The sequence below is a fragment of the Salminus brasiliensis genome, chromosome 2 (genome assembly GCF_030463535.1).
Source record: "Salminus brasiliensis chromosome 2, fSalBra1.hap2, whole genome shotgun sequence".
In the NCBI taxonomy this organism is placed as follows: Eukaryota; Metazoa; Chordata; class Actinopteri; order Characiformes; family Bryconidae; genus Salminus; species Salminus brasiliensis.
The window spans coordinates 13,553,703-13,564,886 of NC_132879.1; the positions used below are offsets into that span (position 1 = coordinate 13,553,703).

An 11,184-nucleotide genomic window follows, 5' to 3' on the forward strand; every position below is an offset into this window, starting at 1 on the left:
ACTGTGACGTTTTGGTACAAATACACATTCCCCTATTGCAGGTCTGCGCGTGTAGAGAATTTGAAGTTTGAATGCTATTGGTCTTGCAAAAGCCCGCTAAAGTGGTTCTCTCTATTTAAAAAAATTGAAAGCCTTGCTGTGCTGTGCTTACTGTAAAACTGCAGACCGTATCACCAAATGAGACGTTTCATACATTCAAGGAAACTTCAATGTGTCCTGTGTGTCTTTTTGTTCTTAATTATGTGGATTGTTTTGTTGTTGTTGTTGTTGTTTTGTTTGTTTTTTCTTTTGCGAATTAAACAATGCTGTTTTTCATATGACATTTTGTTTGCAGTATTTATCCCCGCTTCTGTGTGTTTGTATGTGTGTGGTTTTTGTGTGAGGATTTTTAAGCTGTTCTCATGCATCCTTGCCCCCTTCTGTCTGCGTCCTGGTGGTAGGGTGGAAAAACAAATGCAGTTCTAAAAAGGAATTCAGTCCTGTGGGTTGAGCAAATAACACCTAGCCCCCAACATCCCTTTAACATACACAAGCCTTGGCTAGGCCTAGTAATGTGCTAGAATTGATCTTTTTTGCTCTTAGGCTCCCTCTACTGTTACGGAGTGTCATTCACTTTCATGCCAGTGCAGTAAATACACATCACGCTTTGAGCTTCCCCTCATGGACAGCTATAAATGTGCATTTGTGACAAGCGGAGAGATACGGAACCAATATCTGAAGAGAAAGAAGCATGTGGACTCAGGCGGTAGAGTAATATTGCTGGAACTGACACAAATATGACTCAAGGTTACACAGCTCTGGCGAGAGGTCTCATGCAACTCCACCAAAGTTAGTACAGTAGTACAGTAGCAGCGTTCAGGCCTGGAGTAGCAATGACAGACACCATTCTCCCTTTACAGTCAGTGGAGTCTATCATCAACATGATTTTAAAGCTGCTATTTTTAGGTACAGTTGCTAATTCGTGTTGCTTTAATGTCCTGTGTGTTTTTTCATCCATTGGCAACAAAACGTTTGTGGTCATTAAACCTCCTAAACATTTAATGGTGATGTATCTGGAGGTGGGTCACATAACCTGACCTGCAAAGTCACCAATCAAGACCCAGTATGACCAACATTTGCACAATCCATGCTCAATTTAAACCAAATGGGGTTGGGCCGTGTCCGCTGTGGCACAGGGTTCTCACCCTGCCCATAAAGCACCTCAGTGTTTAACTGCTTGCAGTAGCTGTAGCATGAGTCCCTGATTTCCCTGCTGTGTCCAACTCCACATTTGTTCCAATCTGTGTGTAATGGAGTGCCTCTCTGTGTTACTTTGTGGAATTATAGATGATCAGCAAAGCAAAAATTGAGTAAACACCAAATCTTTGGTCCCGTTTTGGTCTTGCTTGTCTGATAGAAGTGCACATAATTTGTGTGTTTGGGTACAACAGTACCTTAAAGGGAATATTGTGGTAAAAAATCTAATTTGCACAGTTTCCCCCTCACCACAAATGTATTGGATACGCCATAACATGTCTGATGTTCTTTAGTTTCGCTCTGAAGCTCCCAAGGCTACAGTAGCTGGGTTAGGTCCCAGACCTTTTTCCACTTTCTTTCTTTTTTTTTTTTTTTTTTTTTAAGTTTGGCAGGCCTGTTACCTATGGGTTGGTAACAGGGATGACAGTAGCAAAGATGAGGTCTGCAGCTAATGGCAGCCTTTATATCACTTGTGTTGAATTTATTAGTCCACATGGTGCCAGCATGGTCATGAACAGAATATATCAATATTCCGCTTAGAAATTTGATACATTCATACATCATCCATGTTCAGTTTAGGTTACAGGGTTGAGGTGTTCAACATGATGAGGAAAACAATGAAACATGAAAGGAAAATGATCAAAAGTTCACATTTGACCATTTTCCTCATCAGCTCAAATGCTGTAGTTCTCTGTTTTTCATCAGAATTGACATAAATGAATTCGTGGGCAAATCAATGATCAGTGAAATTAAAGACCTTCAATGTAAATAATCCCCTATTGTAAGCTGTCCTAATGTAAGTGACGCAGATAGTAGAATAAGCGGTAGAATGATCCAGCTAACAAAGCGGTGGAGGGTTAAAGCCACCACTTAACATACAGACTGCATTGAAAGGACTGGGCGGTACTGTGGTAATACAATATTTAAAATATTGACGGTATCTCAAAATGAGGATGTTTCTTTTAATGACATGTCTGATGAGTCAAATAAGCTCACCCCCCCATGTGCATTTAGGAGAGCTCTGATAAAAAAAAAATAATAAAAAAAAATACAGCCAAAGGGGTGCTGTAATTGCTAGTTTAGGGACGTGCTGAGTTAGATAAAAAGGTAAACCAAGCAAACCTGGATAAACCAGTGTTTAGGCTGCTAGCTAGCACTACCTTATCCAAGCCTCTCATTTCACCTTTCTGTTACTCCCAACACCAGCCGCTCGACTTCGCTCTCTTAGACACAAGTTTTGATCGTCAATGCTTGTAGCTTATCAGTTAGTGTTGCTGATGCTCCGTGTATCTGTAGCTAGTTTAGCAGGTGGGCCTTTTAATCTAAAGGTTTATGGGGTTACGTTATGTAAACGTAGCACCCTCTATGCTACCCCATCCCTATGTTAATACCGTATACGGCGGTAATATGGTATGCCACATGAGCAGAAAATGTGGATACCGCCCAACCGTACTGATTGATCACATTTGCGGTCAGAAGTTGAAATTTTGTAAATTTGATTTGGTTGACTGCGCTTGCCCTGGAGAGATGATCACGTATGTGGGCACTATGACCATGATTTTTGTTCCTCAATATAGAAGTGTAGCACCTGTTTGCTGTTTGTGTTTCCTTTCTTTAACCTTCCTGTTCTGTAGTCTCTCTGGCTCTTAAAGTATTAACTGTCTCATAGATCTAGCCAGCCTAGATTATTCATCACTGTCTGTCAGCTCTCTGCTGCTTTTTAACCTTCCTCATCTTTCCTCTGCCATAACACCTTTGCTTTCTGTCTCTCTCTCTCTCTCTCTCTCTCTCTCTCTCTCTCTCTCCTCCTTTATCTTTCTCTCTCTCCGACCACTAGCACTCGGGAGAGCCTCGCTTCGAACACCTCGAGCAACGTAGAGAACAGCCGGCGGCAGAACATGGCTCTGAGTCCTGGTCACATCGGCACCAAGAGGCCGCCGCCACCTTACCAGCCGCCCAGCTTCCGCTCCATCCCCGAGCCGCCCGCCGCCCGCCCCGAGAAACAAGCCTCCATCACCAGCGTGTAGGGAAAAGGGGAGAGGAGAAGGCCTCTTAAAGCGATAGTTCAGTTAAAAGTCAAAAGTGCACATTTTCCTCCCTGCTCTTACAGTCAGCTGACCATGACGTGGTTTGCTACAAGAACGTGTCTTTAGTTGTCTGCTGGAGCTACAAGACTAATGTATCTGGTGAAAAATGAACGCCACCAATTAACATTGTGCAAACTACTGTACCCAAAATATCACACGCTTATCTCAAGCCACACTCGCTAATAGACTTGTGTTCCACACCAATTTGCTGGTGGTTATTAACATGGCTGTCTGGTTATTATGCAGAATTTAGTATTACTAATATTTTTTTATATAAGTCACCCCCATTATCTAAATTGCTTATCTAAAATATTGAGATGCACTGTTAACATGATGACAGAACTAAGCTGAAATGAACTGGGCACACCCAAAATTGGATGGTTTAAAGTTAATAAATTCCAACAACAGGTTACATTACTGATAGACCTATTGTTTATTGTTACCTAATGTGTAATCTTGGAGGTTTAGGCAACCCCATGAAATTGTATAGGGTTTTCTGACCATATACTGTCCTCACAATGTACTAATCCTATTTTATTTAATATTTTTTCTGCATTAGAAGTTATTTCTGACCTCCAAAAAAAAAAGAACATTTCTGCTTTTGACTTTGTAAGAACACAACATGGACTTTTTGTCTGTCATTAAAAATTAGGCTTTACTGGAACAAATGAAAAACAACAGGTGACAATGCCTTTATCCTACTAGAAGGACCACAGGGTACATTATCACTGTCACACAAAAACCATCTATCCCCAAAATGGCAACTTTCAAGAAACCCTTAACCCTTCTAACATTCAATGAAAGTCAAAGTAAAATTGGTCTAATCATCATGACATAAAGTAAAGAACATGACAGATTCAGATAATATAAAGAAGTATAAAAAGAAAGGCAAAAATAGTTTGCTCGATACACAGTGGCGATTTGCCCATCTGGTCTTGTATGTGAATGGGAGATAATCCGTTAAAAAGAGGTAGTGTTCATATGTGATATGTGATGAATAACTGAAATGCAGCCATGTTACAGTACAGTTATCAGGGGCCACTATGGCTCCATTTACACCTGGTCACTTTATGCGTCTTGAGGATTAGGATTGTATCTGGATAAGGCCGAGCCACATTAAAATGCAGGTGTACACACACCCAAGACTCATTCAACCTAGATACAAACCCCATCACTCAAACCACTTTAGGATGTGCTCTGAGACCTCGTTTACACCTGGTCACTTCGTATCAGTAGTATTTGGATTGGATTAAGATTTTGACCACATTCAAATTACACTCAGTAGTTAAATGTGTCTTCTGGGAGACTAAAATCTGATCGCTGTGTGGATGAAATATGCAAATTCACTCGTTGTGCGGCAATTGTTACTGGTGTTTCAGTTGTAGACTGTGTCTTGGAGACACATTGTGTTTGCACTGCTGTGCTACTCTGCTATAAAGTGGCTCAAATGCGTCTCGGACCACCTCCAGAAGTGGTTTGAGTGATGGAATTTGTATCTGGTTTAAATGAGTGTTTACATCACTTGGGTGTGTTTACACTTGCAGTTTACACTCGCTCCAAGATGCATTCGACAATCAAACCTCCACCCAGTACAACCAAAACACCAGTAATAACTGCGGTGCAACAAGCAAATTTGCATATTCTGTTCCACACAGAAATGGGATATCAGTCTGACTAACTGGAGACGCGCGTGACTACTGAGTCTAAATGCATGAGGCTAAAATCTTATCAGGATACAATCCAGGTACTAGTCACATAAAGTCATCTGGTGTAAACAGGGTCTATGACCTCTTCTTGAGGTACTTGAGCTGTCCACTAATTGTGGTGCCGTTCAAATGCAGACATGAATGCGGCATTAAAAGCATAATAAGAACTACAACATACCTTTGCCTGCATACTTTCATCAATCCACAGAAGCAAGTCCATTTCCTTTACAACTTGATGTAGTTGAGGTGAGGTGAGTGTGTGATGATTAGGGCCTACCGTTTGCACAGTGCTAGCTGGTGATTATAAGCGTTCAAAGCTTGTTAGCTAGCTACATTAGCCTCAGATCTCTAGTACAGAGCTAAAGAAGTAAACCTCACACACCAAACATGTCTTGGGCGATCAGTGTTAACTGCACTGAAGGGGAAATCGTGTACATTTGATTTTTGGCCAAACTATTGCTTTATTGCTACAGCGCTGAGGCTGCCGCAGCGCTTATAGACAGGACACTCTAAAGAAGTGCAAAGACGGACTCGAATCAGAAACGTCTCAAAAACGCTGTTTGTCATCAGTTACCGTAGGTACCTTCTACTTTTTTTTGGTATTCGTAACAAACACAACTACACACACGTTTATCACGTCATAGTGGCTGGACATCATCCGTGGTCTGAAACTGCTGTCACGATCCAAATGACACCATCAATCTTAAGGAACCCTGCTCTAGGGCTCCTTACAAAAAAAGCCTAATGTACCCACTATGGGCCTCCTTAACCTTGCTGATTTTGCCTCCGACAACTCATTCATTCTCTGCTGTGTTCAGTGTTGGTTCTCTACTCTCAGGTCAATCCGAGTTACATGGCATTGTATTGCTCGCTCTTCTGCCCGTGGAAATGGAGCCGAGATTTTTAACAGCTGTCTCACGTTTAAAGCCTCTTTTTTTTCACGGGTAACGTTACCTTCTAACGTCCCTTGTGATCCAAATGATTGGTAGCTACACTTTCGCTCTGATAAGAATGAGATGTCATCTGGAAGTCCACTGAAATCTCCTTGCTTTGTGGGTTTGTGGTGGTTAGAAAGTTATGTCACTACAAACAGAGCCAATGCAGTGTTTTTCCCCCCATAGGTTTCTTTCTTACACCACGTACAAGAGCAGTTGGCGTTAAGCTGAACGCGCTAAAACGTTAACGATCCATTCTAACGCTAACAGAAATGTAAAGGCAGCGTCAACGTTTTGATACAACAGGTGCTATTCTTCACTCTCCTAAGAAAGGACTGCATTTTTTTTTACAGGAAAAGAAAGAAAAAAAAAAAGGATGTTCTGAGACATTTCCTTTTTCCCCATTTTCTATTTTAACTGGGTGCTCTTGAATTACTGGACATGACGACAGAAGATACACGCTACTACCTCCACCGTTTGTACAGTAGTTAAAGGTGACGCGAGTGGTATTTTTTCCTTTTTCCAAGTCAGTCGAACACACTGTTAACAGCTTGCGAACTGTGAATGTGCTGCGGACGCTTTCTTCGCTGAGACAGGTAGTGATGGTGCTGTCTTTACCCTTCCTGTTTAAAGAAAACCTGCTCAACGTTTCCTTTGGTTCTCACAGTGAGCCACGGACTTAAAGGGGCATTCCGTCCTAAATTTTAAAAATTGCAACCTTCTCCTCATCTGTTGTAAACATACCTGCTCACCTCTGACTGTGATACTGCAGGAGAGTCTAGAGTGACATGTTCAGGTTTAAAGGCTAGGAAAACCCCCTTCTGATGAAGTATCTTGAAGGTGGGAGGAGCTTTTAAAAAAGCACTAGTATTTTGGGGTGGATAATTGTGGGCAGGCTGGCTTTTCCGTTTCTTTTTTTGTTTGTTTGTTTGCTTTGTTTTGCCAGCTGCTAAGTGGCTAACGTTACAGCTAGGAAGTCGAATATGCCAGTATCTACTCATCATCAGTGGCTACCAGGGCTGGCCCTAGATCAGGGTTGGGCAATGGGGGAGCTGGACTCTAGCACAGCTTGCTGACTTCCCTACTCTAACAGATTTGCTAAACCTGGCAATGAACAGGTGAGTTGAATCAGGTGTGTTTCAGCAGCAAAAACACAAAAGTGCAGTAATCCGGCCCTCCGGGACCAGAATGGCCTAGCCATGCTCTAGACTATAGGAGGTCTTACTCTTATTATACTCTCTGAGGGCCACCTCCAGGTGAACCTGACCAACTTATCATAACTTATCTGTTGTGTAGGAATGAATCGACTGAAGTACATCATGCTTTATCTTTTCACCTTACCATTTAATGCAGAATCAGAGAATCAAATATTAAACAAAATATATCCACACAAAAATATGAAACACTAATTCTGGCACATTGTGAGAGTTATCTTTCTGCTGGCTGACCATCTGTGAAATCAATGCATCGAAGTCTAAAGCAAATGAACTCTGAGGTTTAATGGTTACTTCATTCACTGAACAGGGAGAGGGGTGGAGCTCTGCTGTACCTGGATGCTACATCAGATATAATCTATTCATTTTCAGAGAAAAGCCACTGAAGAACCATGCTTGTTAAAGATATGCTTAAGTGTGAAGAACCTGTTAAAGGTTTAAACAACATTCACTGGTTCTTGAGCAATTAAAGGTTCCTCACACTCACACATCTCTTTTGCATGAACATGGGGCCTTATTCACCAACCCACACAGTTAGTGTGGGTTCACAGTTTCACAGTTTTCATGAGGATTCTGACATTCACCAATGTTTTTTTATTTGGAAGTTGTTCAGTTTATGAGGACAGTGGGATCCATCATTAAAACACATCCTGAATTGGATGCAGAGCTTTTTGTCAGGACTTTTCTCAAGAACTAATTCTTAAGAAGATACTATTCAATGAGGCCCATGGATCTCCATGGCGTCTTCTGTGGCATCCCTCAAAGAACCCGTTGTCGTACCTTTATTACTTCAGCCTTAAAATTATGAATTGAGGCTGAGAGAGACTGTACTGCACTACAGAATACAGCATAAGCGAATGAATACCCGATTAGATGTTGGTTTTAGGCCGGAATGCCCCTTTAAGAGAATCTAGTGGCTGTGGACCACTATAAAAACACCTGAATACCATATTTATCCATGCATTTATGTGACTGTATTTTTGGTTTTGAACATTTATTAAATCATACAAATTCCTGGATCAGCATCTGTAACTTTACAGGCCTAAACCACCCAACAAGTATGATCTGTCTGTCTGTACAATGTTTGCTTTTTTAGTTTTTATTTTTTTAATAAAAACCTGTCCTAGCACATTCACCATACATTACAGAGGGATAAAAATCCCACAATGCATCCTGCTTCCTAACGCACCATCAGGAGGACCGAAAGAAGCGACTTTTTTGGAGACAAACTAGAGAACTGCAGCCTGGGCTGCCTTGCTTTCATAATGTTTGCACTAAATGCCTGATCTGTAACGGCTGTAACCGAACAACAAGACAAACGAACAAGCGTACGAATCATCCCAGACGGATGTTGTGTTTATATTGAACATATTTCATATGAAATGCGTATAGTCCATGAAATGTCTTCCCTTATCATGATGGGTTTCTTAGAGTTCTCAAAGACATCGTTCCTCATTGTGACATTACGTCAATCTGTAAGAGATGTTTATCTGTCATACTGAGTATAATAACTTTAAAAGGGGGATTTTTTTTGTAAAGTCTGTAATATTTAAAAGTTCCTACTTGTGTAGTCGTGGTGTTAAATGTTTAGTGTATATGATTTCCCCGTCCCCTTGGGGATCGTGTAACTTTTTAAGACAATAAAATAACATGACACGTTTGATTACACGGTGTGGTCTGTGTGTGGCGGCCGTTGCCTTTGACTTGAGTTTACATGCAGAGTGGATGGGCACACCCAAAGCATACAGGATGAACCGGACGAGCCCTCCAAGACGAGCGAGTGCTTGGCAGAATCATCCGCATTATAATCAATATGTTCAGCACTTTTGTTGTAAGGATATTATAAAATGACTTCACTAATTTATTTACTTTTTATTGCTTGTTTTAAGTCAATTTGTTTATAAAGAGTGTCTTCAATTATTGCAAAGGATCTGCATTGAGTCTTGGACCAAGCAACATTAAATAATATCACAGCAGCACTTGTTTATCTGGGGCCTGGGATTGTGGGTTCAGTCCTTTCTCTGGTCTCTGTCTGGATAGTTTGGTGTGTTCTTCTTGTGTTTCCTCATGGGTTTCCTCCCACCACCCAAAAACACAGCACATAGCAGGTGAGGTGGCTGTGTTAAATTACCTCTAGGTGTAAGTGAATGGGTTTGTGGGGTACCTTGCAATGGACTGGCATTCCTTGGTGTACATGGTCTTGTGCTCAGTGATTCCAGATAGGCTCCAGCTCCACTGTGACCCTGACCAGGAGGGAGCAGATAAGAAGATGAATGAATGAACAGAACCATTTTTCACATAAAATGATGTAAGTTAAACCAAAAGACAAGCGTATTAGCAGGACCTAATTAAAGGTATATTCAAAAACCAGCCTACCTTACAAGCTAAGGAAAGCCAAGTAAAGAAACAAGCACATATCTATTATCTATTATCTATTAACTCTTACCTTATTATTTGATTTTATTGATTTGTATTTATTGCTTTATTTAACCTATTCTATATCTTCTATAATGCTTAATGACCCTAGAGAACACATGGCAAAGCATTTGACCTCACTACTTCGTAGAGAATCTCTCCAGATCCTCCACAGCCTGAGCTCCACACTTGTGTAGTCTCCTCATCCCAAAGGTTACTTGCAGGGTTCCTGTCAGGAGACTAAAACAGCCTGGGCAAAACCAACTTTGCCTGTTTTACAGCTTGCTTTGCTTGTGTTTACCAGGGAATACTCTGAAATATGCATGACAGAGAGGACTCCTGAGAGGACCAGGGCAGTTGTTAAAGCTTTATACCATGTCAGAAATAGGGTACTTTAGCCCCCTAAAGGTATCCTTAAAGGAGAAACGTAGGTCAAGGTCCAACACACAACTGTAAATAAAGCACAAGTATGTTTCCTGACTAAAGGCCCTGAGACGTACCCCTGAGGGTACCATTCCAGTGACAGTTCGGTACCTTTTCTTCTGAGAATGTACAGCGTTCCTGGATTTGGAGGTGTGGTATCTTTTGGAAGTTACTTTGAAATTCTGAAATAGTGTCTATCTATGATCGGAAAAATATTTAAAATAAATAAAGGTGACATTGCACTGAGATGATGTGTGTATTGTATTACCAACGGTCGCCACTAGAGGTCACCCTGCCTTATGATTTCATAGCGTTAGAGGTCCCAGCAGTTTTGCTTTGCATTTAGAGCTCATATACACTACATGGACAAAAGTTTTGGGACACCTGCTCATTCAGTAATTCTCACAACTGCACATTTACAAGCTGTCTGCTTTGAATACAGTGCTACCCCTAGACTCAGGGATACACAAATGTTCAGCAGATGCATGTATTTTGACCTTATAGAACACAGGCCTGCTGTGCCCTAAATGGAAATCTAATATATGGCCATACACGCACATATTGCATAATATATGTACATATATATTGTGTAGATTTGATTGAACACATGCATAATATATGTATCATACATATATTTTGAATGGAAGGAAAAATACAATATGTCCATTCACTATATGGACAAAAGTATTGGGACACCTGCTCCTTCAGAATTAGGGGTAATAAAAAAGGAGCTTATCCTGCTTTTGTTGGAATAACTGTCTCTACTGTCCAGGGAAGGTTTTCTACAAGATTATCGAATATTGCTGTGAGGATTTGATTGCATTTAGCGACAAGAACATTAGTAAGATCAAGATGCTGGATGATCACCATCCCACCTCATCCCACAAGTATTGGATGGAGCACGATCCATCACTCCATCCACAAATATTTGGACATATGGTGTTTTGTATGCTCGCGCATGCTGTAATTCAGTAATGAAGTAATGTCACGTTGACAGAAGGCAACAAATTATGACTCTACCATCAAAAATCAACATACATCAGACCAGGCCATGTTTTGCCTGTCTTTACCTGCCCGGTTTCAGTGAGCCTGGGCCCACTGCAGCCTCAGCTTTCTGTGCTTGGCTGACTGAAGTGGAACTCGACATGGGCGTCTGCTGTTGTAGCCT

At 41.2% G+C, this 11,184-nt stretch overlaps 1 protein-coding gene across 2 annotated transcripts in view; it reads left to right on the forward strand.

Annotated features, from left to right (window-relative positions):
- stox2b (storkhead box 2b) overlaps nt 1–8,839 on the forward strand; it is a 94,530-nt gene extending 85,691 nt beyond the window's left edge. For both annotated transcript variants that reach the window (XM_072668220.1, XM_072668221.1), the window contains exon 4: nt 3,074–8,839. In XM_072668220.1, coding sequence (XP_072524321.1) covers nt 3,074–3,263 — 190 coding nt within the window. In that variant the 3' untranslated portion in view covers nt 3,264–8,839. The remainder of the gene's footprint in view (nt 1–3,073) is intronic.
- Nucleotides 8,840–11,184: the final 2,345 nt, after the last annotated feature.